Below are 27069 nucleotides of genomic sequence, written 5' to 3'. Positions count from 1 at the left end.
TGTCGGTGAGCGGGACCGCCTCTGGCCATCTCGTGAACCAGTCTATCATAGTTAGGAGGTACCGCGCTCTTCGTGACATTGGCAGGGGCCCCATGATATCCACATGGATGTGGTCAAACCTTCGGCGGGTGGGTTCGAACTGCGGCGGGGCTTTGGTGTGCCGCTGCACCTTGGCTGTTTGTCACCGCGTGCACGTTTTGGCCCATTCGCTGACCTGTTTGCGAAGTCCGTGCCACACGAACTTGCTGGAGACCATCTGGACGGTTGTCCTGTTGGATGGGTGTCAAGCCATGTATGGAGTTGAAAACTCGCTGCCACCAGGCTGCTGGGACGATGGGGCGAGGTTGGCCGTTAGCCACGTCACACAGGAGGGTCCTCTCACCTGGGCCTACGAGGAAGTCTTGCAGCTGCAGACCACAAGACTGCGGTCCTGTAGCTGGGCATTTCGTCCTCTGCCTGCTGCGCCTCCGCCAGTGCTGCATGGTCCACCCCCTGGGACAGGGCCTGGATAGCTGGTCTGGAGAGTGCGTCCGCCATGACATTGTCCTTTCCCAAGACATGCTGGATGTCTGTCGTGTACTCGGAGATGTAGGACAGATGTCGCTGCTGGCGGGATCGGACACCTTTGGAAACGTGAAGGTCAACGGTTTGTGGTCTGTGAATGTGGTGAACAGCCTGCCTTCTGAGAAGTACCTGAAATGCCGGATTGCCAGATATAGTGCCAACAGCTCCCGGTCGAAGGCACTGTACTTGAGTTCGGGTGGCCGTAGGTGCCTGCTGAAGAACGCCAGGGGTTGCCAGCGCCCCTCAGTGAGTTTCTCCAGCTACCCACCGACTGCTGTGTTGGATGCATCCACTGTGAGGGCGGTTGGAACGCCCGTTCTGGGGTGCACCAGCATCGCGGCGTCTGCCAAGGCTTCCCTGGCTTTAATGAAAGCGGCCGCGGCCTCTTCGTCCCAAGTAATGTGCTTGCCTTTACCCGACATCAGGGTGAACAAAGGGCGCATGATACGGGCTGCTGAGGGGAGGAAGCGGTGGTAGAAGTTCACCATACCAACGAACTCCTGCTGGCCTTTGACTGTGTTGGGCCAGGCGAAGTGGCGGATCACGTCTACCTTGGCGGGCAGAGGTGCTGCCCCGTCTTTGGTAATCCTGTGGCCCAGGAAGTCAATGGTGTCGAGTTCGAACAGGCATTTGGCCGGGTTGATCGTGAGGCCGAAATCACTCAGGCGGGAGTAGAGCTGGCGGAGGTGGGACAGATGCTCTTGACGACTACTGCTGGCTATGAGGACGTCGTCCAAATAGATGAACGCAAAGTCCAGGTCGCGTCCCACCGCATCCATTAGCCGCTGGAACGTCTGTGCGGCAGCCTTCAGGCCGAACGGGGTGATGAGTGCTGTTTTCGGGATGTCTTCAGGGTGTACCGGGATTTGATGGTATCCCCGGACGAGGTCTACTTTGGAAAAGATGCTTGCCCCGTGCGGCACGGGGTAGTGGGCGGTCTGGAGTTGTAGCATCGTTCAGTCTGCGGTAGTCGCCGCATGGTCTCCAGCCCGTGGCTGCTTTGGGCACCATGTGCAGGGGGGAGGCCCAAGGGCTGTTGGACCACCGTACGATCCCCAATTCCTCCATCCTCTTGAACTCCTCCTTCGCCAGGCACAGCTTGTCCGGGGGGGAGCCTTTGTGAACAGGCGTGGAGGGGTGGTCCCTGGGTCAGGATATGGTGCTGTACTGCATGTCTGGGCATGGCTGCCGTGAACTGCGGTGCCAGAACTGATGGAAAGTCTGCCAGGATTCTGGTGAATTCGTTGTCAGACAGCGTGATGGAGACCAGGTGTGGGGCCGGCAAATTGGTTTCACCCAGGGAGAAGGTCTGGAAAGTCCTCGGGGTCACCAATGTAGCAATGTGCTACACACACAGCTAGAAATAACGACACGCAGTCTGTAAGTTGCACTCAAGACTAGTTTATTCAAACTTCGCGGCACTGGCTTTTACGCAGTTCCGTTCCCGCCCTCCCCGGGCGAAAATGACAAAATCACAAAAGTCTTTTCCCGCGCGGGGGCTTTCTCCCCTTGCTGGTGAAGAAGGCCCAGTGCCATTTTGGGGCTGGCCTCTCCGCCGATGCGCGCCATTTTGTGAGCCAGTTCGCCTGCGTAGAAAGTGAGTCGCCACAATGTCATGAAATTAGTTGCTTTGTAGCAACAGTACATTACAAAGCTTGAACGATTGTATAAATTGCAATAAGAATATATACAAATAAATAGTGCAAAAGAGTCAGATGGTGAGGTAGTGTTCATGCTCCGTTCCGAAATCTGAAGGTGGAGGGGAAGAAGCTGTTGTTGTAATGACTGTCTTCAGAACAGGCCATCAGCTCCTGCCCATTTAATTTTTATTTAGAGACTCTGCTCAGTCACCTGCCCTTCGGCCCATTGAGCCCATGCCACCCAATTAACCTACTAACCCATACCTATGTGGGAGGAAACTCACCCGGTCACAGGGAGAACGTACAAACTCCTTGCTTTAATTTTGCAGTGGTGATGCCAGCAAGGAACCAGAACCGATGGAAACTGAACCAGCTGAGAAAGCAGAGTCTATGGATGTGGGACTAGCTGATAAGAAAGCCCAAGGGACTCCAAGTGACAAAACCACGACAGAGTCCACCAAACCAGATGTAACCATGGCCTCTGTTCCAGAGACGGAGACTGTGGCAGCAACCACGACAGGGGCAGCTCCCCAGAATGTGGTCCCCACTACTGCTGCTGAGCCTCCTGCAGCCAGTGCAGGCACCATCAGCAGCACCCCACTCACCGCCAAGCCTCCAGCTTCGTTTGCTTCAGGGACACCGGCTAGCGAGCCTGGTTTAACAGAGTCGGGCCAGGCTGGCAAAGTTGTTCCGGTGAACCGAAACGCACCATCCAAACCTGTGGTTGCAGCCGAAGCAATGGGGAAGCCATCAGCAACGCCTGCCGCAGGCAGCGTAACCAAGCCCACAGAGTCCTGTGAGACCAAGCCCGTTAGTACAACTGGCCAGGACACTGAAGGGTCAGCAGGGCCAGATGGTAACACTTCCACCTCCACAATCACAGCAGCTGGCACTGAGGTGGCACTGAAACCAGCTCCAGCGTCCTCCATGCCCGAACCTTCTGATGCAGCTGTGGAGAAGGCCAGTCCCGTCTCAGGTACCGTGGCCCCTGCAGGGACACCTACTGCTGAGGGAGACACTGCACCCGTGTCCACCCTCACCCCCTCTGCGCCACCCAGAACCACGAACCCCTCACCAAGCACCACCACCCCCTCCTCCAACACCACCGCCAGGCCGCCCAAGTCCATGGTTGTGAAGCCGACGGGCAAAGAGAGCAGCGCGACCAAGTCAAGCGAGAAGAGGAACGCTCCGCCGAGGAGGGAGCACGCAGCCAGGGAGACGGGAAAAGCCGGCACTCCATCACGGGGCAGAAGCTCATCCAAGGAGGACAGTGGAAGGAGAAGTTCTTCGCATCAGAGGGAGAAGGAATTCCGATCCAGCCGCCGGCACGGTTCCCAATATCCGAGGGACAGGGACAGAGACTACAGATCATACATGTGGAGCAAGGTAAATCTCCAACAGTCCCTGCGCCCCAGGCTGTTGGCTCTGCATGTAACTTGTCCTGCAACTGCCTCTCATAAATACGAGATTCTGCAGCTGCTGGAAATCGAGAGCAACACACACAGAATGCTGGAGGAACTCAGCAGGTCAGGCAGCATCCGTGGTCCACTGTCCTTTTCCATCATATTCCTCCTTTATCTTTTCCACCTATCCTCTTCCAACCTCTTCTCCATCATCCCACCCACCTGGCTTCATCTGTCACCTTTTAACATGCCCTTCCTCCACCTTATTCTGGCATTTCCCCTCTTCCTTTCCAGTCCTGATGAAGAGTCTGGGGCCAAAACATCGAATGTTTATTTCTCTCCATTGATGCTACCTGACCTTTTGAGTTCCTGCAGCATTTTGTGTGGGTTACTCTGTAACTACCTCTTGTGTTTTGTCTCCATCCCATTCCTCATCTCTGCAGAAACACAAGTTTGCTGAAACTGGGTTGCACTATCTGCTGGACCCTTCCGTTACACACTTTCAGCTTGATGACTGGGGTTATTCTCCCCTCTCAGTACTGAGAAGAGCTTCTGTAAATGATCAACGCTAAAATAGGGGGGAATGGCAGGATTTGAGAGGGTGTCTTGTGAGGATAGGTTGAGTCAGTAACACCTTTTCTCTTTGGAGTGGAGGAAGATGATAGGTGATTTGATAAAGGTGTACAAACTGATACGAGATATAGATCGAGTGGACAGCCAGAGATTTTATCCTAGAGCAGAAATGAATGATATAAGGGTAAATGATTTTAAGATTTGATTGTACAGGGGGATGTCAGGAAAGTTTTTTTTTTACACAGAGAGGTGTGTGTGTGTGTGTAAAACACCCTGCCAGGGGTGGTGGTAGAGGCTAATACATTAGGGAGATCTAAGAGACTCTTAGATAGACACATGTATGGTAGAAAAATAGAGCGCTGAGTGAAAGGGAAGGGTTAGGCTGATTATCTTAGAGTGGGTTAAAGTGTTGGCACAAAATCATGGGCTAAAGGGTCTGTACTGTGCTGTAATGTTCTATGTGCAAGCCCCGATTTTCAGCTGTAAAATTTGTGTATGAAAGTGGGGGGTGGGGGTGAACTGAAATAATTCAAACTTCGGTGAGATGTTAAATGTGAATGGTTCCCTGTGATCCGCCCTGGGCCTCAGCTTTTCACCATAAACAGCAGTGGCTGGGATAAGGATCTGGGAGTTGTTTCGGGGCTGCAGGTGAGATAAGGGTTGTGGCTGTACTGTGCTGGGGTGCTGGTCAGGAAGGTGGAGCAATGTATGTGGGCAAGCTTGTGAAAGAGGGATTCCGCAGAAAGACTTAGATTGGGGGTCGTGCCAGATGGAATACAGTGCTGGGATGTATATGGTCATGCTGCACTTCAGTGTTTGTAAATGGAGATAAAATTCAAAAATCAGAGGTGCAAAAGGGCTTGGGAGCCCTTATGCAGGACTCCCTAAAGGTTAACTTGCAGGTTGAGTCACTGTTAAGGAATACAAATTCAATGTTAGCATTCTTTTGGAGATGACTAGAATATAAAAACAAGGATGCGATGCTAGAGTATTGTGAGCAGTTTTGGGGCCCTGATGCAAGAAAAGTTGTGCTCGCACTGGAGAGAGTTCAGAGGAGGTTCAAGAGATTGGTTGTAGAAATGAAAGGGTTAACATATGAGGAGAGTTTGGCTCTGAGCCTGTACTCTCTGAAGTTTAGAAGAATGAGGGGTGATCTTGTGGATGTACAGAGGATGTTTCCTATAGTGAGGGAGTCTGGGACATCCCTTTAGAAGACAGATGAGGAGACATTTCTGTAGCCAAAGGCTGGTGACTCTGTAGAATTTGTTGCCTCAGACGACTGTGTCATTGGATTCATTTAAAGTGGAAGTTGATAGGTTCTTGATTAGTCAGGATGCCAGAGTTATAGGGACAAGACAGAAGAATGGGGTTGAGAGGGACAATAAATCAGCCATGATTGGTGCAACAGACTCGATGGACCAAATGGCTTGATTCTGCTCCAACATCTTGTGGTCTAAGATGTGTGGGGTAATTGGATCAGCCTCTGTGTACAAGTGTAAATCAAGTCAGAATACCTGAGCAGCTCTGGTCAGCCCTCCACGTCCTCCTCCGTATCTGCCTACAGTCTTTGAACATGGAACACTAACTACAGCACAGTACAGGTCTGTCAGCCACCATGTTCTGTGTTATATGCCTTGTCCTGGCTGTGACTGCCTTGATTACCACTGGCACCTTCTTCTCCTCACCTCCCTATTCAGTCATAATACTGTTCAGGTGAATGGTACCTCTAGTTCACCGAATGTCTTCGCAAAGCTTTGGAATAAAGTGTTGCCTCGCTGTCTCAAGTGCCTGTGGGAAATAATGATCCAACTTCTTCTATCTTTCAGACCTCCTCAGACAGAAACAGTAAGGACCGCAGGACCAGCAGCAGAAATCCAAAGAGAGAAGCGGTAAATTCCCTTTCTCTCTCCTCACACCCCTCGCCTTAATCATAGAGCATTGCAGCACAGAAATGGGTGCTTCGGCCCATCTGCTCTGTGCCTAATCCTATCGACCTGCACGTTTCTCCCTGGCTCCATGCCACTCCCTCCTGCCCTCTTTTTAATCATTTCTTCTCTCCCTACCTAAATCATCCTTCCTCCTCCTACTGATCTCTCTCTTTCCCCCCTCCACCCCCGCTTGCACCTGTACAATCCCTCCCCTTCCTTTGCCCTCCCTGTCTCCATATGTCCCCTCTACCTCCTTTCCTGATCCCTTACTAGTGATGGCCCAGCACTGACTCGATGGGCTAAATGGCTTAATTCTGCCGCTATGTCTTATGGAAGTGTGAAAGGGCAGCTTCTTCCTTCACTTCTCTTTTACAAATGTTCAGTCACTTCTGAACCTATAGCAAGTCATTAGACGTCTACACACAGTAAGTGGCCAGCCCCCCGGGACTGGGGTCCTGATGACGCGAGCAAGTGGCTCAGATTCAGGATTTGTGGGCTCGCTGTATTCATGGGGTGGCAAGAGAGATGAAAGGGGGGGCTGCACTTCGGGAACACTTTGTTTCGAGTTTAATGAGGTGTGGGAGCCCGGGGCTCAGAGTCCCAGACGTCGGTAGCACGTGGAAATGACTGCTGGTGCATGCAGGAATGCTGTGATTGGGCAGGGATGGGTAGTGAAGCTCAAAGTTCTGTGGCAAGGTTTATATTTTTTATTTAGAACACAGCATACAGTTCGAAGACCATAAGGCATAGGAGCAGAATTAAGCCATTTCGCCCATCGAGTCTGCTCCGCCATTCAATCATGGCTGATCCTTTTTTTTTCTCCTCAACCCCATTTCCCTGCCTTCTCCCCGTAACTTTTAATACTATGTCCAGTCAAAAACCTATCAGTCTCTGCCTTAAATACACCCAACGACCTGGCCTCCACAGCCGCATGTGGCAACAAATTCCATAAATTCACCACCCTTTAGCTAAAGAAATCTCTCCACATCTCTGTTTCGAAAGGGCACCTCTCTATCCTGAGGCTGTGCTCTCTTGTCCTAGACTCTCCCACCATGGGAAACATCCTTTCCACATCTACACTGTTTAGGCCTTTAAACATTCAAAAGGTTTCAATGAGATTCCCTCCTCATTCTTCTGAATTTTAGCAGATACAGACCCACAGCATCAAATATTCCTTGTATGATAACCTTTGCATTTCCGGAATCATCCTTGAGAACCTCCTCTGGACAAGGATCCTTTTATTCCCACTCACTGCCTCCTACCAATCAGCCAATGCTCTAACCACGTTAGTAACTTTCCTGTAGTACCACGGGCTCTTAACTTGGTAAGCAGCCTCATGTGTGGCACCTTGTCGAAGGCCTTCTGAAAGTCCAAATATACAACATCCACTGCATCCCCCTTATTTATTCTACTTGTAATCTACTCAGGGAAATCCAACAGATTCGTCAGGCAGGATTTTCCCTTAAGGAAACTATGCTGACTTTGTCCTACCTTGTCCTGTGTCACCAAGTACTCCATCACCTCATCCTTATAATTGATTCTAACATCTTACCAGCCACTGAGGTCAGGCTAACTGGTCTATAATTTCCTTTCTGCTGCCTTCCTCCTTTCTTAGAGTGGAGTGACATTGGCAATTTTCCAGTCCTCTGGCACCATGTCAGAGTCTAATGATTTTTGAAAGATCATTGCTAATGCTCCACAATCTCTAACACTGCCTCTTTCAAAACCCTAGGGTGCAGTTCATCTGGTCTGGGTGCCTTATGTACCCTTAGGTCTTTCTGCTTTTTGAGCACCTTCTCCCTTGTAATAATAACTGCACTCACTTCTCTTCCTTCACACACTACAACATCTGGCACATTGCTTGTATCTTCCACAGGGAAGACTGATGCAAAATACTCATTTAGTTCATCTGCCATCATACATATTTGAAAATGCTTTTACTTGAAAACACTGATATCATTTGCCAGCTTGCTTCCACATTTCATCTTTTCCCTTCTAATGATTCTTTTCATTGCTGTCTATTGTTTTTTAAAAACTTCTCAATCCCCTATCTTCCCACTAGTTTTTGCTCTTTCGCTTTCACATTAGTTTTGACTTTCCTTGTCAGTCACGGTTGTACTAATTTGCCATTTGAGTATTTCTTCATTTTTGGAATACACATGTCTTGCACCTTCCTCATTTTTCCCAGAAACGCACGTCATTGCTTCTCTGCTGACATCCCTGCCAGCAGCTCCTTCCAGTTTATTTTGGCCAAGCCCTCTTTCATACCACTGTAATTTCCCCTACTCCACTGAAATACTGCTACATCAGACTTTACTTTCTCCCTATCATATTTCAAGTTGAACACAATCATATTGTGATCACTGGTTCCTAGGGGTTCTTTTACCTTAAGCTCCCTAATCACCTCTGGCTGATCCCCTAGTAGGCTGAACGATAAACTGCTCTAAAAAGCCATCTCTTGGGCATTCAACAAATTCACTCTCTTGTGATTCATCACCAACCTGATTTTCCCAATCAATCTACATGTCAGCCAGTAGAACGCAAAGGGTTTTAAAAGGCAAGGAATCTTCAATGGTTTTTGATTCAGAACAAGAAGGCAGCCAGTGAATGGCTGATTTTCGGAGCCAAGGCAGTTTTTACTACTTGGGGTAAAAGAGAGGCAAGACTGCGCAGGCGCATGGCGTCAGCCAGTAGAGCACGAAAGGTTTAAAAAGAAGACCACCATATCCAGTGGGTTGGAGTGAGCAGCGGAGTGAGAGGCAGCAGAGTGATAGGGCTTTGGCTCAACAGGCTTAGGTGGTAACGGGACGAGGCAAGGTAGTTTTACCTGTGTTATTTGTGGAAAGGAGGAAGTATGTGTGTGAGGCCAGTTTTCTGTGCTCGGTGTCAGATGTGGGAGGTACTGGAGTCTCCCAGCCTCCCAGACAGCCATATCTGCACCTGGTGTGTCAAGCTGCAGCTCCTGAGGGACCGAGTTAGGGAACTGGAGATGCAGCTCAATGACCTTCGTCTGGTCAGGGAGAGCGAGGAGGTGATAGAAAGGAGTTATGGGCAGGTGGTCACACCGGTGCCATGGGAGACAGACAAGTGGGTCACAGTCAGGAGGGGGAAGGGGAAGAGTCAGGTCCTAGAGAGTACCCCTGTGGCTGTACCCCTTGACAAGGAGGCATGGGATCCAAGGGGACATTGCTTTGTGGATCCAGAACTGGCTTGCCCACAGAAGGCAAAGAGTGGTTGTAAACAGGTCATATTTTGCATGGAGGACAGTCACCAGTGGTGTGCCTCAGGGATCTGTTCTGGGACCCCTACTCTTTGTGATTTTTATAAATGACTTGGATGAGGAAGTGGAGGAAGGGGTTAGTAAGTTTGCTGATGACACAAAGGTTGGAGGTGTTGTGGATAGTGTGGGGGACTGTCAGAGGTTACAGTGGGACATTGATAGGATGCAAAACTGGGCAGAGAATTGGCAGATGGAGTTCAACCCAGATTGGTAGGTCAAATATGATGGCAGAATATAGTATTAATGGTAAGACTCTTGGCAGTGTGGAGGATCAGAGTGATTTTGGGTTCCAGCTCCATAGGACGCTCAAAGCAGCTGCACAGGTTGACTCTATGGTTAAGAAGGCATACAGTGTATTGGCCTTCATCAATCGTGGAATTGAATTTAGGAGCCGATTGGTAATGTTGCAGCTATATAGGACCCTGGTCAGACCCCACTTGGAGTACTGTGCTCAGTTCTGGTTGCCTCACTACAGGAAGGATGTGGAAGCCATAGAAAGGGTGCAGAGGAGATTTACAAGGATGTTGCCTGGATTGGGGAGCATGCCTTATGAGAATAGGTTGAATGAACTTGGCCATTTTTCCTTGGAGCGATGGAGGATGAGAGGTGATCTGATAGAGGTGTATAAGATGATGAGAGGCATTGATCGGGTGGATAGTCAGAGGCTTTTTCCCTGGGCTGAAATGGTTGCCACAAGAGGACACAGGTTTAGGGTGCTGGGGAGTAGGTACAGAGGAGATGTCAGGGATAATTTTTTTACGCAGAGAGTGGTGAGTGCATGGAAAGGGCTGCTGGCAACGGTGGTGGAGGCGGACACGATAGGGTCTTTTAAGAGACTTTTGGATAGGTACATGGAGCTTAGAAAAATAGAGGGCTATAGGTAAGCCTAGTAATTTCCACGGTAGGGACATGTTTGGCACAACTTTGTGGGCTGAAGGGCCTGTATTGTGCTGTAGGTTTTCTATGTTACTATGTTAAAATCTCCCATGACTATCATAACATTGCCCTTTTGACACACCCTTTTTTACTTCTTGTTGTAATCTGTGGTCCACCTCCCAGCCACTGTTGGGAGGCTGTGTATAACTACCATCAGGGTCCTTTTACCCTTGCAGTTTCTTAACTCAACCCACAGGATTCAACATCTTCCAATCCTATGTCGCATCTTTCTACTAATTTGATGCCATTCTTTACCAGCAGAGTCACACCACCCCCTCTGCCTACCTTCCTATCCCTGTGATATAACGTGTAACCTTGGACATTCAGCTCCCAACTATAACCATCCTTCAGCCATGATTCAGTGATGGCCGACAACATCCTACCTGGCAGTCTGTAAAGGTGCAACAAGATCATCTACCTTATTGAGATACAACACCTTGAGTACTGTATTTGCTATCTTTTTTGATTCTGTGTCCTTAATGCACTGATACTCGCCCTATTTGCTGTGACTATGCCCCATCACCTACCTGCCCTTCCCGACAGTCCGACTGCACGCTATCTTTACTTTTTTAGCATCTGTCCTATCCTGAGTCCCTTTACTCCGGTTCCAGTTCCCACTCCCCTGCCAAACTGGTTTTAACCTTGCCAACAGCTCTAACAAACTTGCCTGTGAAAATATTGCTCCCCTCGGGTTTCCCCAGTTACAGGAAGGATGTGGAAACTTTATAAGGAGTGCAGCAAATGTTTGCCAGGATGTTGCGTGGTTTCGAGGGCATGTGCGGTAATGAGAGGTTGGATGAACTTGGTTATTTTCTGTGGAGCAGCTGAGGGAAGATCTGATAGAGGTTTTAAGATTATGGGAGGTATAGAAGAGTAAGCACTCATTTTCCAAAGGTTGAAATGTCTAATATCAGAGGGCATGCATTTGTGGTGAAAGGGGGTAGTTGAAAGGAGATGTGAGGGGCAAGTTTTTTTTATACAGACTAGTGGTGCTGCCTGGGGTGGTGGCGGAAGCAGATACATTAGAGACTGTGAAGGGGCACCTGAATGTGAGGAAAATGGAGAGATACTGACCTAGTGTGGGCAAAAGGGATTAGTTCAGTTGACCATTTGATTACTAATCTAATTGGTTCAGCCCAGCACTGTGGGCTGAAGGGCCTGTGCCTGTGTTGTACTGTTCGATGTAATAGACATCACACCTAACAAGCTTGTGCTACGCAGTTATATCCGTGTGACCAATTAACATGCTAACAAAGGCAGCTGAATGAGTACTCTAGTGTACGAGTGAATGGGAGACTGGGAATGGTTTAGTTCAAACGGGAGCTGGAGCTGCTCCGTGGATTAACGATGGGTGGTTGTCGATGGTGGGATAGGTCATGGAGGAGTACAGCACTGAAACAGGCCCCTTCAGCCCATCTGGTCCCATGCCGAAATCATTTAAACTGCCTACTCCCATCGACCTGCACCACCACCATAGCCCTCCATATCCCTACTGACCATGTACACCTATCCAGCCTTCTCTTAAATGTTGAAATTGAGCTCTCACATGCACCACTTGTGGTGGCAGCGCATTCCACACTCCCACGGCCCTCTGAGTGAAGACATTTCCCCCTCATGTTCCCCTTAAAGTTCTCACTTTTCACCCTTAAGGCATGAACTCTGGTTGTAGTCCCACCCAAAGGTAGGGCGCTGAGGAATGTGGTAGAACAAAGGGATCTGGGAATACAGGTCCATAATTCATTTAAAGTAGCGTCGCAGGTAGGTAAGGTCGTAAAGATATCTTTTGGCATGTTGGCCTTAATCAATTTATTGAGTACAGGAGATGGGATGTTATGTTGAAGTTCTTTAAGGTGAAGAAAGTTATAAAATGCTGTTTGATGACTCTGGGTCTGCAGCTGATTTGCAAGAGCCCCTGTGATTCTCTTTTGCCGAACGATTCTTTGCTTTCCAGCTGCTTGAGATTGGAGTTTTGTGCTTGCTGTTTCAGAAAGATTAATAAGTGTTTTCTTCCCCTTTGCCAAGGAACAGGAGGTCTTCCCCTTTAACCTGGATGAGTTTGTGACTGTGGATGAAGTGGGGGAGGAGGAAGACCTCGCTGGAGATCAGATCCCTGAAAATGAACCTGAAACCAACACCCAAACATCAGAAAGTACCGAGCTCAAACTGGTGGGAGCAGAAGCCACCGAGGAAGTCCCCAACGCAAAGCCAGCTGCAGGTAAACCACTGCCTAGGGTTGGCAACCTCTTCAGGCCCAGGAATCCAAACCAGATACGGGCTCCCAGCCACCTGACACCCTCTCTTCTCAGGACCATTCCAGCCTCTAATGTGTTCATAACCAGGATCCGGCCAGAGAATTCCTAATCCCACCACCTTGGAGTGAACGCGTCTCTTTCATCTTCATTCTGTGTAGTCAGACATTGAACCGTTAGGGGATTATGTGCCCGCCCCTCTCCGCAGTGGGGATTTATAAGGCATTAGTCAGACTGCACTTGGAGTATTACAAGTAGTTTTGGGCCACTTATCTAAGAAAGGATTTTCAGGTATTGGAGAGGGTCCAGAGGAGGTTCCTGAAAATGATCCTTGGAATGAAGGGGTGTTTGATGGCTCTTGGGCCTGTGCCCACTGGAGATTAGAAGAATGAGCGGGGAAATCTCATTGTAACCTATCAAATATTGAAAGGCCTAGATCGAGTAGAAGTAGAGAGGGTGTTTCCTATAGTGGGTGAGTCCAGTACCAGGTTAGAGTAGCAACACCTTATATTCCATCTGGGTAGCCTCCAACCTGATGGAATGAATATTTATGTCTTGAACTTCTGGTAATGCCCAACCCCCATTCCTATTTCCCTCTTTCACCTGCCCTCTGGTGTTCCTCCCCCTTTTCTTTCTTCCATGGCTTTCTGTCCTCTCCTATTAGATTCCCCTTTCTCCAGCCCTGTATGTTTTTCAAACAATTATCCTCCCAGCTCTTTACTCACCCCTCCCCCTCCCAGTTTCACTTATCACCTTGTGTTTCTTCTTCCAACTTCCTACTCTGCCCCCTCATCTTTTTTCTCCAGTCCCGATAAAGGGTCTTGGCCCAAAATGTCAACTGTACTCTTTTCCATAGATGCTGCCTGGCCTGCTGAGTTTCTCCAGCATTTTGTGTGTGTTGCTTGGATCTCCAGCATTGGCAGGTTTTCTCTTGTTTGAAATTCTGTTCTCATGTCTTATGGTGGGGAGCTTGAATGATGGATTTTGTTTTGAAGCAGCACCTCCTCTAGACATTACCAATGGTGGGAAGGATGTCCCCATGAGATATTGGGTACATAAAAAGTTGGCTGTTGTGGGGTGTGTATGCAACAATTGATGTTTTCAACAGGGGTTGGTACAGATGGAGAAATAAGGGGTTGTGGTTAGATACCAAAGAGAACCATCTGAGCATGTAATCATCAGCCACTGCTGGTTGGACTGAACTGTGGGGAGATGGCTGGTCACCATTTCAAAAGCTGGGTATTTGCAAAGGACAGACATCTCATTCTCTAGCAGGATTTTCAGCTGATCAGAGAGATGGAAAGAATGGTGTGGGGTGAGGGTAGGCAAGGGTTTGCTTTGAATGGAAGATTTGCGTGGAAAGCTGGGATTGTGCTGAGATTTACAGTGGGTACAGTGCTGGAGATAGCCCACGTACAGAAGCTCAATCAGGGCGGTGTCACATCAGAAATGTCTTCACTCTGGGAGTGAAATAGAACAGTAGGTCCTTCAACCCATCATGGTGCAGACCATGGTCATCTGCATATTTCCTGCAGTTGTGTTGAAGTCTGAGGAATGTGGCCTTGACCTTGGAAGAGCAGGGGCAAGGGATTGTTTGACCCACTTGTATTAATGGGCATGGCTTTGTCTGTGATTCCATGTCACCCACAGAGAGTAGTGGATACATCTTGTAATGTCCATGAATAAACTATAGGAAGAGCAGAAGGAATCGTGCCAGTTGTGACAAATGTCTGAGATTTGTTCCCATTTCCACAGCAACTGAACAGGTCGAGGCAATGGAGACCACAGAAGTGACATCGAAACCTGAGGCCCCAGCCCAGCTGGAACCCCTGCCCGAGGCCAAGTCAGCAGCAGATGAGCAGCCAATGGAGACAGAGACAACGCCAGAGAAAGCAGCGGAGGCTCCCGCAGCAGAACCAAGCAAAGCCCCTCTCCCAGACACCAGACCAGAGGCCGCGGCGCCCCCAGTCACAGAAACCACAGTTGCCCAGAGGGGGACTGCGTCCCCATCGTCTGCAGGTGGTGAACCTGCCCACAGTGCAGCGGCATCTCCACCCAGTAACCTTTCGCCTGTCCCTGCCTCTTCTGGAGGCGACGCCACGAATGCGGGCCAGGAGCAGCGAACAGGTGAGCACTGGCTGGCAGGTTAGCAGCCACCTCCCTGTCCTGTGGTCTGAATGCCTTCATCAGCAGGAACTCTATAGGCAGGGAATAGTTACACAAAGGGGGAACTGTACAAGTTCATGAGAGAGAGAAGAATGTGCCGTAATTTTCCAAACATAGACACATGAGTAGGCCATTTGACCCTTAGAATCATAGAGCCCTACAGCCCAGAAATGGACCCTCTGACCCACCTAGTCCATAACAAACTGCTATTGTGCCTCGTGCCATCGACCTGCCCTGGACTGTTTACCCTGTGGGTGAGACTACATGTTGAGCCGTGAAGATGAAATCAGGCTTACCAGTTTGTCTTGTGCCATTGCAGAGGATGGTTACTGGTTGTCCAGGTGGAGTCCAGACCAGATCCCCTCAGTGAGCCAGTTTCCTGTTACTTGTCTCGACACTGGCCCCTTTTTTCAGATTTGTTATTTTGTTCAGCCGGTTTGGACAGAACCAGGCAAGTTACAGTGACATTCAGCAGGGATGGAATAAATATGTGGGGAGCTGGAGAGCCACAACAAGCACACTGGGCAGAGTGGCCTTCCCTGTGTAACTGTTCTGAAAATCCCCAACCTGCATGTCAGGTTTGAAAACTGTTTCTCCCCTAATGCATTCTGTTTTACCAGAACCCAAGTTGAAGAGAGAGTCTCCACCTGAGGTGGAACCCGCTGTAAAGAGGATCAGGCTGGCTGGTACAAATCTCACTGAACTGAAGATGCCTCCGTACAAGCCCAACAGCCCTGTCGGTGAGTGCACCAAGGTAGTGCAAAGACTGAAGCTGATGCTTAGAGTGACGGTATGCGCATCACTTATAAAACAGGAGTGTTCTCTGTTCAGACTGACCCACCAACACCCTGCCTTCTCGTCCCTGACGTCTCATAGAAACATAGAAAATAGGTGCAGGAGTAGGCCATTCGGCCCTTCGAGCCTGCACCGCCATTTATTATGATCATGGCTGATCATCCAACTCAGAACCCAGCCTTCCCTCCATACCCCCTGACCCCTGTAGCCACAAGGGCCATATCTAACTCCCTCTTAAACATAGCCAATGAACTGGCCTCAACAGTTTGCTGTGGCAGAGAATTCCACAGATTCACCACTCTCTGTGTGAAGAAGTTTTTCCTAACCTCAGTCCTAAAAGGCTTCCCCTCTATCCTCAAACTGTGACCCCTCGTTCTAGACCTCCCCAACATCGGGAACAATCTTCCCGCATCTAGCCTGTCCAATCCCTTTAGGATCTTATACGTTTCAATCAGATCCCCCCTCAATCTTCTAAATTCCAACGAGTACAAGCCCAGTTCATCCAGTCTTTCTTCATATGAAAGACCTGCCATCCCAGGAATCAATCTGGTGAACCTTCTTTGTACTCCCTCTATGGCAAAGATGTCTTTCCTCAGATTAGGGGACAAAAACTGCACACAATACTCCAGGTGTGGTCTCACCAAGGCCTTGTACAACTGCAGTAGTACCTCCCTGCTCCTGTACTCGAATCCTCTCGCTATAAATGCCAGCATACCGTTCGCCTTTTTCACCGCCTGCTGTACCTGCATGCCCACTTTCAATGACTGGTGTATAATGTCACCCAGGTCTCGTTGCACCTCCCCTTTTCCTAATCGGCCACCATTCAGATAATAATCTGTTTTCCTATTTTTGCCACCAAAGTGGATAACTTCACATTTATCCACATTAAATTGCATCTGCCATGAGTTTGCCCACTCACCCAACCTATCCAAGTCACCCTGCATCCTCTTAGCATCCTCCTCACTGCTAACACTGCCACCCAGCTTTGTGTCATCCGCAAACTTGGAGATGCTGCATTTAATTCCCTCATCCAAGTCATTAATATATATTGTAAACAACTGGGGTCCCAGCACTGAGCCTTGCGGTACCCCACTAGTCACCGCCTGCCATTCTGAAAAGGTCCCGTTTATTCCCACTCTTTGCTTCCTGTCTGCTAACCAATTCTCCACCCACACCAATACCTTACCCCCAATACCGTGTGCTTTAAGTTTGCACACTAATCTCCTGTGTGGGACCTTGTCAAAAGCCTTTTGAAAATCCAAATATAGCACATCCACTGGTTCTCCCCTATCCACTCTACTAGTTATATCCTCAAAAAATTCTATGAGATTCGTCAGACATGATTTTCCTTTCACAAATCCATGCTGACTTTGTCCGATGATTTCACCGCTTTCCAAATGTGCTGTTATCACATCCTTGATAACTGACTCCAGCAGTTTCCCCACCACCGACGTTAGGCTAACCGGCCTATAATTCCCCGGTTTCTCTCTCCCTCCTTTTTTAAAAAGTGGGGTTACATTAGCCACCCTCCAATCCTCAGGAACTAGTCCAGAATCTAACGAGTTTTGAAAAATTATCACTAATGTATCCACTATTTCTTGGGCCACTTCCTTAAGCACTCTGGGATGCAGACCATCTGGCCCTGGGGATTTATCTGCCTTCAATCCCTTCAATTTACCTAACACCACTTCCCTACTAACATGTATTTCGCTCAGTTCCTCCATCTCACTGGACCCTCTGTCCCTTACTATTTCTGGAAGATTATTTATGTCCTCCTTAGTGAAGACAGAACCAAAGTAATTATTCAATTGGTCTGCCATGTCCTTGCTCCCCATAATCAATTCACCTGTTTCTGTTTGCAGGGGACCTACATTTGTCTTTATCAGTCTTTTCCTTTTTACATATCTATAAAAGCTTTTACAGTCCGTTTTTATGTTCTCTGCCAGTTTTCTCTCATAATCTTTTTTCCCCTTCCTAATTAAGCCCTTTGTCCTCCTCTGCTGAACTCTGAATTTCTCCCAGTCCTCAGGTGAGCCACTTTCTCTGGCTAATTTGTATGCTACTTCTTTGGAATTGATACTATCCCGAATTTCTCTTGTCAGCCACGGGTGCACTACCTTCCTTGATTTATTCTTTTGCCAAACTGGGATGAACAATTGTTGTAGTTCATCCATGCAATCTTTAAATGCTTGCGATTGCATATCCACCGTCAATCCTTTAAGTGTCATTTGCCAGTCTATCTTAGCTAAATCACGTCTCATACCTTCAAAGTTACCCCTCTTTAAGTTCAGAACCTTTGTTTCTGAATTAACTACGTCACTCTCCATGTTAATGAAGAATTCCACCATATTATGGTCATTCTTACCCAAGGGGCCTCTCACGACAAGATCGCTAATTAACCCTTCCTCATTGTTCAAAACCCAGTCCAGAATAGCCTGCTCTCTAGTCGGTTCCTCGACATGTTGGTTCAAAAAACCATCCCGCATACATTCCAAGAAATCCTCTTCCTCAGTACCTTTACCAATTTGGTTCACCCAGTCTACATGTAGATTGAAGTCACCCATTATAACTGCTGTTCCTTTATTGCACACATTTCTAATTTCCTGTTTAATACCATCTCCGACCTCACTACTACTGTTAGGTGGCCTGTACACAACTCCCACCAGCGTCTTCTGCCCCTTAGTGTTACGCAGCTCTACCAACACCTCCTCCTAGCCCCACGACATCACGGTTGACTCTTGAAGTGGAAAAGGGTTCAGTGGGCAGTGTGGTGGGCGGATGGGTCTGGGTCCATGTTGGAGGGCATGACAACATAGTGGGGCGGTAGACAATTGTGGAGTGCAAGGTAGTCGGTGGTTGTGGGGTTAGCAGGACCCATCAGGCACCCTGGAACCAAAGATCAGCCGATGGACAGGGTTAATTACTTCCTGTTGTGTGTCCGCAGGTGTTGAATTTGTTGTCCCAAAGACTGGTTACTTCTGTCAGATATGTTCCCTGTTTTACACAAATGAAGACACTGCCAAGGTGACCCACTGCAGCACGATGCTGCACTACAAGAACATGGAGGTAAGGAGTCACCAGGGTGTGGGCAGGGATATCAGAGGTAGGTTCTTTACACAGAGAGTGGTGATGGAGCAGATAAGAATTTCCTAAATAAGCACCTGCAGGATAGAAAATGGAAGTCTACAACGCCTGTAAAAAGTATTCACACCCCCCTCCCCCCCTTCCTCCACCATCAACTCTGCTCTCAGATGCATCTCCCCCATTTCATGCACATCTGCTCTTACCCCATCCTCCTGCCACCCCACTAGAGATAGGGTTCTCCTTGTCCTCTCCTACCACCCCACCAGCCTCCGGCTCCAACATATTATTCTCCGTAACTTCTGCCACCTCCAACAGGATCCCACCACTAAGCACATCTTTTCCTCCCTCCCCCCCCCCCCCCCGGCTTTCTGCAGGGATTGCTCCCTACGCGACTCCCTTGTCCATCCCTCCCCACCGATCTCCCTCCTGGCACTTATCCTTGTAAGCGGAACAGGTGCTACACTTGCCCTTACACTTCCTCCCTTACCACCATTCAGGGCCCAGACAGTCCTTCCAAGTGTAGGCGACACTTCACCTGTGAGTCGGCTGGGGTGATATACTGCGTCCGGTGCTCCCGATGTGACCTTCTATATATTGGAGAGACCCGACGCAGACTGTGAGATTGTTTCACTGAATACCTACGCTCTGTCCGCCAGAGAAAGCAGGATCTCCCAGTGGCCACACATTTTAATTCCACGTCCCATTTTCATTCTGTTATGTCTATCCATGGCCTCCTCTACTGTAAAGATGAAGCCACAGTCAGGTTGGAGGAACAACACCTTATATTCCATCTGGGTAGCCTCCAACCTGATGGCATGAACATTGACTTCTCTAACTTCTGCTAATGCCCCACCTCCCCCTTGTACCCCATCTGTTATTTATTTATATACACACATTCACATTCTTTTTCTCCCTCTATCCCTCTCACTATACCCCTTGCCCATCCTCTGGGGTTCCCCACCCCCCAGGCATGCTGTCCCATGATCCTCTCGTATCCCTTTTCCCAATCACCTGTCCAGCTCTTGGGTCCATCCCTCCCTCTCCTGTCTTCTCCTATCATTTTGGATCTCCCCCTCCCCCTCCCACTTTCAAAGCTCTTACTAACTCTTCCTTCAGTTAGTCCTGATGAAGGGTCTCAGCCCGAAACGTCGACTGTACCGTTTCCTAGAGATGCTGCCTGGCCTGCTGTGTTCACCAGCAACTTTCATGTGTGTTGCTGTCAAGATCTGTTTTCACTTTGACATGAAAATGTGATCAAAATCAATTACAAATATTAAATACAATATAATTGCGTAAGTATTCACCTCTTTTAATATGACACACCATCACTGGTGCAGCCATTTGGTTTTAGAAGTCACATAATTAGTTAAATGGAGATTTGTTTTTGGAGACCTGTGTGCAGTCAAGGTGTTTCAATTGATTATAGTAAAAATACACCTGTGTCAAGAAGGTCCAACTGCTGGTGAGTCACTACACAATGAAGACAAAAGAACACTCCAAGCAACTCCACAAAACCGTTGTTGAAAAGCATTGTTAGGAGATGGATAAAAGAAAATTTCGAAGTCACTGAATATCCCTTGGTGTATAGTTAAGTCAATCATCAAGAAATGGAAAGAATTTGGCACAACTGTAAATCTGCCTAGAGTAGGCCATCCTCAAAAACTGAGTGACCGTGTAAGAAGAGGACTAGTGAGGGAGACCACCAAGAGACCTATGACAACTGGGGAGGAGTTACAAGCTTTGGTGGCTGAGATAAGAGAGTGACAGAGAAAGCCACTGTTGGGGGGGAAAAAAAACTCAAGCAATCTCGGCTAGAGTTTGCCAGTAGGCATATGGGATACTCTGAAGTCAGCTGGAAGGTTCTGTGATCTGATGAAACCAAAATTGAGCTTTTTGGCCATCAGACTAAATGCTATGTCCCCTATGATAAGTCCCCAGGGCCGGATGTGATATACTCTAGGTTGCTGTGGGAAGTGAGAGAAGAGATCGCTGGAGCAGTAGCTATGATCTTTGAATCCTCTTTGGCTGCAGGGGAGGTGCTGGAGGATTGGAGAATGGCAAATGTTTAAAAAAGGTAATAGCGAGAATCCTGGGACCTATAGACCAATGAGTCTTACATCGGTGGTCTGCAAACTATTGGAAAGGATTCTTAAGGATAGAATATACTAGCATTGGAGAAGTTCAGTCTACTCAAGGATAGTCAACATGACTTTGTGAAGGGAAGGTCGTGCCTCACAAGCCTAATGTGAGTTTTTTGAAGAGGTAACAAAAGAAATTGATGAGGGTAGGGCGGTAGATGTGGTCTACATGGATTTTAGCAAGGCGTTTGACAAGGTCCCCCACGAGAGACTCATCCAGAAAGTCATGAGGCATGGGATCGGTGGAACCTTCACTGTTTGAATAAAAAAAATTGTCTTACATGAAGAAAGCAGAGGGTAGTAGTGGAAGGAAAGTAATCTGCCTGGAGGTCGGTGACTAGTGGAGTGCCGCAAGGATCTGTCCTGGGACCCCTGCTCTTCGTGATTTTTATAAATGACCTGGATGAAGAGGTGGAAGGATGGGTGAGTAAGTTTGCGGATGACGCGAAGATTGGAGGAGTTGTGGATGGAGCTGTAGGTTGTCGAAGGTTACAAGAGGATATAGACAGGATGCAAAGTTGGGCAGAAAAGTGGCAGATGGAGTTCAATGTGAGGTGATACATTTTGGAAGGACAAACCAGAAGGCTGAGTACAGGGTTAATGGTTGGTTACTTAAGAGTGTGGATGAACAGAGGGACCTTGGGGTTCAAATCCATACATCCCTCAAGGTTGCTGCACAGGTTGATAGGGTAGTTAAGAAGACCTATGGGATGCTAGACTTCATTAATAGGGGGATTGAGTTCAAGAGTAGAGAGGTCATGTTGCAACTTTACAAATCTCTGGTGAGACCATACTTAGAGAATTGTGCTCAGTTCCGGTCACCTCATTATAGGAAGGCTGTGGAAGCTATGAAGAGAGTGCAGAGATTTGCCTGGATTGGAAACCAAGTCTTATGAGGCAAGGTTAACAGAGCTGGGACTTTTCTCTTTGGAGCGTAGAAGGATGAGAAGGGACTTGATAGAGGTCTACAAGATTATGAGAGGCATAGCCAGTACCCATTTCCCAGGGCATGAATAGCAAACACCAGAGGGCATATGTACAAAGTTAAAGGAGGGAAGTTTAGGGGAGACATCAGGGGTAAGTTTTTTTTTTACACAGAGGGTTGTGGGTGCCTGGAATGACTTGCCAGGGATGGTGGTGGAGGCTAAAACATTATAACCATATAACACTTACAGCACAGAAACAGGCCATCTCGGCCCTTCTAGTCCATTGCATTAGGGGTATTTAAGAGCCTCTAGGACAGGCACATGGATGAAAGAACAATCGAGGGTTGGGGGTAGTGTGGGTTTAGTATTTTTTACTTAAGGAATACATGGGTTGGCACAAAATCAAGGGCCGAAGGGCCTGTACTGTGCTGTAGTATTCTAGTGTCTAGTATATTTGGCATAAGCCAAACATCGCACGTCATCAAAAACACACCATCCCTACCATGAAGCATGGTGTTGGCTGCATCATGCTGTGGGGATGCTTCACTGCCTAGAAGGCAGAGGGTAAAATGAATGCAGCAAAATGCAGGGAAATCCTAGAGGAAAACCTGATGCAGTCTGCAAGAGAACTGTGATGTGAGAGAAGATCTGCTTTCCAGCAGGTCTATGACCCCAAGCATAAAACCAAAGCTACACGGGAATGAAGTAAAAAAACAAGAAATTTAATATCCTGGGATGGCTAGGTCAGCATTTAGACTTCAATCCAATTGAGAATTTGTGGCTGGACTTGAAAAGGACCGTTCACTTGTCATCCCCATGCAATCTGACAGAGCTTGAGCAGTTTTGTAAAGAAGAATGGGGAAAAGTTGGTGTCCAGATGTGCAAAGCTGATAGAGACCTGTCCACAGACGAAAGGCTGTAATTGCTGCCAAAGCTGCATCTACTAAATACTGACTTGAAGCTGGTAACTACTTATGCAATCAGTTATTTTGTGTTTTATATTTGTAATTAATTTAGATCACTTTGTAGAGATCCGTTTTCACTCTGACTTAAAAGTTTTTTTTATTGATCAGTGTCAAACCAAGCCAAATTAAATCCACAGTGATTCAATGTTGTAAAACATGAAAACTTCTGGGGGGGGGTGGGGGAGATACTAATTATAGGCACTATATGTGGGAGGGAAAGGTTAGATTGATCATGGATTAAGTTAAAAGTGCCAGCACAACATAGTACAGGCCATTCAGTCAGCAATGTTCTAAAGATGCTGGAATGACAAATTTGTTTGTTATTTTGCAGAAATACGTGAACCAGCGGAAAGAGGAGATTCAGAGACAGCAGGAACGTGCGCCGAAACAGGAAAAGTGACTTCAGTCACTCCCTACAGAGTATATTTTGGGTCCAAGTGTTTCTCTCCACCCCCCAACCCCCCTGCTCTCAGTTTACCGAGACCATTACAACAGTGTACAAATGATCTTTCCACTGTAATGATGATGGATTCTGGGGTTTTTTTTGCGTTATATTGTGTCTTGTGTTTTTATGGAAATTGTAACAACTGGCGATTCTGTTACTCAATTAAAATTATGTTCTACAGATGCTGTATCTTTAAACTTGTGCTGACATCTTGCTGCATACAGACCTGACCCAGGATGCTTGAGAGAATGTTTCTATCCATAATAATTGGATTATTTTTTACACATTAGAAATCCTAAGGCTGTATCTGTGGGGTGTTCTTGTTAGAAGTGGACAGTTTTACTACCCTGAGGATGTTGGGCAGGCACAGGGAGAATACGACCTGTACAGTTAGCAGCAGCCTTTGTAATCAGTGCTGCAGGAAGACATGTCCCAAAGGCACCAGCAAAACCCTGCTGGGGCACTGCTTTCTACTCCAAGGAAAAAGAATCTCAGGCAGCTGAGTTCTGGTCCAGGGTCAGAAACAGACCTCGGTGGGGGGGGGAGAGGAGGAGTGTTTGTGTCCCTAGTGTTAGTTCATATAGTAACCTCATGTTCAATGAGTGTGTTTGCTCTGCTCTTGTAGAGTGAAATTAAAACAAGGGAGTATTTTTATTTAACTAAAGATTTATTTACATTTTAGAAAATGGCACAGAGGAGAAAGTCCAGACATCATGCACGAGTTGCTGAGCAATCACTGCCACGAGACCTTCTTGCCCAAAACACGATTGGTGATTTTCTGGGGGTGGAGAAAGAGAGAGAGAGAGCTTAAGAAATAGGAGTAGAATTAGGCCATTCAATCTATCAAGTTTGTTCCATCATTTCGTCATAGCTGATCCATTCTCCTGCCTTTTCTCCATAACCTTTCACACCTGGACTAACCAAGAACCTAGCAACCTCCATTTTAAGTATACCCAATGGCTTGGCCTCCACAGTTGTCTTAGTAACAAATTCAACACCCCCTGGCTAGAGAGACACCCTTCTATGCTGAGACTGTGACCTTTGCTCCTAGATCCCCCCACCATAGGAAATAATCTTCTCTATGTCCACCCTCAGTCTTTAAATATTCAATAGGTTTCAATGAGCCACCCCCGCCCCCCCATGCTTCTGAACTCCAGTGAGCACAGGCCCAGAGCCATCAGACACTCTTCATACATAAGAAATAGGAGCAGGAGTAGGCCATCCAACCCATTGAGCCTGCTCTGCCATTCAATAAGATAAGATCATGGCTGATCTGTCTGTAAAGTCAGCTCCATCTACCTATCTTTTCCCCATAACCCTTAATTTCCCTTACTATGTAAAAACCTATCTAACTGTTTCTTAAATAATTTAGTGAAGAAGCCTCAACTGCTTCCCTAGGCAGAAAATTCCACAGATTCATCACGCTCTGGGAAGAACAGTTTCTCCTCATCTCCGTCCTAAATCTTCTCCCCTGAATCTTGAGGCAATGTCCCCAGTTCCAGTCTCACCTACCAATGGAAACAACTTTCCTACTTCTAATCTATCCCTTTCAAAATTTTGTATGTTTCTATAAGATCATAGAAACATAGAAAATAGGTGCAGGAGTAGGCCATTCGGCCCTTTGAGCCTGCACCGCCATTTATTATGATCATGGCTGATCCTCCAACTCAGAACCCTGCCCCAGCCTTCCCTCCATACCCCCTGACCCCCGTAGCCACAAGGGCCATATCTAACTCCCTCTTAAATATAGCCAATGAACTGGCCTCAACAGTTTGCTGTGGCAGAGAATTCCACAGATTCACCACTCTCTGTGTGAAGAAGTTTTTCCTAATCTCGGTCCTAAAAGGCTTCCCCTCTATCCTCAAACTGTGGCTCCTCGTTCTGGACTTCCCCAACATCGGGAACAATCTTCCTGCATCTAGCCTGTCCAATCCCTTTAGGATCTTATACGTTTCAATCAGATCCCCCCCTCAATCTTCTAAATTCCAACGAGTACAAGCCCAGTTCATCCAGTCTTTCTCCATATGAAAGTCCTGCCATCCCAGGAATCAATCTGGTGAACCTTCTTTGTACTCCCTCTATGGCAAAGATGTCTTTCCTCAGATTAGGGGACCAAAACTGCACACAATACTCCAGGTGTGGTCTCACCAAGGCCTCGTACAACTGCAGTAGTACCTCCCTGCTCCTGTACTCGAATCCTCTCGCTATAAATGCCAGCATACCATTCGCCTTTTTCACCGCCTGCTGTACCTGCATGCCCACTTTCAATGACTGGTGTATAATGACACCCAGGTCTCGTTGCACCTCCCCTTTTCCTGATCGGCCACCATTCAGATAATAATCTGTTTTCCTATTTTTGCCACCAAAGTGGATAACTTCACATTTATCCACATTAAATTGCATCTGCCATGAATTTGTCCACTCACCCAACCTATCCAAGTCACCCTGCATCCTCTTAGCATCCTCCTCACTGCTAACACTGCCACCCAGCTTCGTGTCATCCGCAAACTTGGAGATGCTGCATTTAATTCCCTCATCCAAGTCATTAATATATATTGTAAACAACTGGGGTCCCAGCACTGAGCCTTGCGGTACCCCACTAGTCACCGCCTGCCATTCTGAAAAGGTCCCGTTTATTCCCACTCTTTGCTTCCTGTCTGCTAACCAATTCTCCACCCACACCAATACCTTACCCCCAATACCGTGTGCTTCTCATTCCTTCTCATTCTTCTGAATTCCAGAGAGTATAGTCCCAGGTAACTCAATCTCTCCTCATAGGTTAACCACTTCATCCCTGGAATCAACCTGGTGAACCTCCTCTGCACTGCCTCCAAAGCCAGTATATCCTTCAAGTAAGGAGACCAGGCTGCACACAGTACTCCAGGTGCAGCCTCACCAGTACCCTGTATAGTTGCAGCATGACCTCCCTGCTCTTAAATTCAACCCCACTAGCAATGAAGGCCAACATTCCGTTTGCCTTCTTAATAACCTGTTGTACCTGCAAGCCAACTTTTTGCAATTCATGAACAAGCACTCCCAAGTCCCTCTGCACAACAGCATGCTGCAATCTTTCGCCATTTCATCAGCAAATTTTGCTACCCTACACTCAGTCCCCTCTTCCAAATCATCAATGTAAATGGTAAACAGCTGCAGGCCCAGCACCGACCCCTGCGGCACCCCACTGACTGCCAACCGGAGAAACACCCATTTATACCAACTCTCTGCCTTCTATCGGTTAACCAATCCACTATCCACCAAAACACTTCCTCCAACTCCATGAATGACTTACTTATAAGCCTCTTGTGCGGCACCTTATCGACCATCTTCTGGAAATCCAAGTATACAACATCCATCTGTTCCCCTCTATCCACTGCACTCATTATGGCCTCCAGTAAGTTTGTCAAACAGGACCTGCCCTTTCTGAATCTATTTTTCATTCCCAGGATCATTCTTGTGAACTTCCTTTGGACCCTCTCCAATGCTATAAGATCCTTTCTTAGATAAGGGGCTCACAATACTCCAAATGTCTGACCTGTGCCTCAGAGCCTCAGTATTACATCCTTGCCTTCCTCACCACAGACAGATGTTGGGCAAGGTAACACACGGTGGGGTTTGCTGCTGAAATCACCCTTCGGGTCTCTGTTTGTCGCATCTGCCCAACCACTGATGCTAATGAGGTTACACTGCATTCAGACCACAGTGTCAGTATAGGCAGTCATCATGTGTGAATCTGCTTAATACCCATTCTCATCAATTCCAACCAGAATCTACCAGTCACCAGCTTGTTGGGAGTAATTTACAGCGACTAGTTAACCTACCAACCTGGTCACAGAGAGGCCATGCAAAGAAACAGAGCATTTGTCCCATCTATTCTCTCCCTCATTCCACTGACCTATAGCCTTCCCATCTATGTCTCTCTGTCTCCAATCTTCTCTTGAATGTTACAAATGAAACTGCACCAGTGGCAGGCCAGTCCA

General features: G+C 47.7%; 2 protein-coding genes across 3 annotated transcripts in view; one reads left to right on the top strand and one right to left on the bottom strand.

Moving 5' to 3' along the window:
* Positions 1-23272, top strand: part of znf638 (zinc finger protein 638) — a 126328-nt gene extending 103056 nt beyond the window's left edge. The window contains exons 19-25 of the mRNA XM_063047347.1: positions 2534-3590; positions 6007-6069; positions 12347-12539; positions 14329-14700; positions 15360-15479; positions 18479-18600; positions 22979-23272. Coding sequence (XP_062903417.1) covers positions 2534-3590; positions 6007-6069; positions 12347-12539; positions 14329-14700; positions 15360-15479; positions 18479-18600; positions 22979-23047 — 1996 coding nt within the window. The 3' untranslated portion in view covers positions 23048-23272. The remainder of the gene's footprint in view (positions 1-2533; positions 3591-6006; positions 6070-12346; positions 12540-14328; positions 14701-15359; positions 15480-18478; positions 18601-22978) is intronic.
* A 200-nt stretch (positions 23273-23472) lies between these two features.
* alms1 (ALMS1 centrosome and basal body associated protein) overlaps positions 23473-27069 on the bottom strand; it is a 96432-nt gene continuing 92835 nt past the window's right edge. For both annotated transcript variants that reach the window (XM_063047194.1, XM_063047196.1), the window contains one exon: positions 23473-23870. In XM_063047194.1, coding sequence (XP_062903264.1) covers positions 23826-23870 — 45 coding nt within the window. In that variant the 3' untranslated portion in view covers positions 23473-23825. The remainder of the gene's footprint in view (positions 23871-27069) is intronic.

The sequence above is a fragment of the Mobula hypostoma genome, chromosome 4 (assembly GCF_963921235.1).
Source record: "Mobula hypostoma chromosome 4, sMobHyp1.1, whole genome shotgun sequence".
In the NCBI taxonomy this organism is placed as follows: domain Eukaryota; kingdom Metazoa; phylum Chordata; class Chondrichthyes; order Myliobatiformes; family Myliobatidae; genus Mobula; species Mobula hypostoma.
This window is presented reverse-complemented; position numbering and strand designations above follow the sequence as displayed.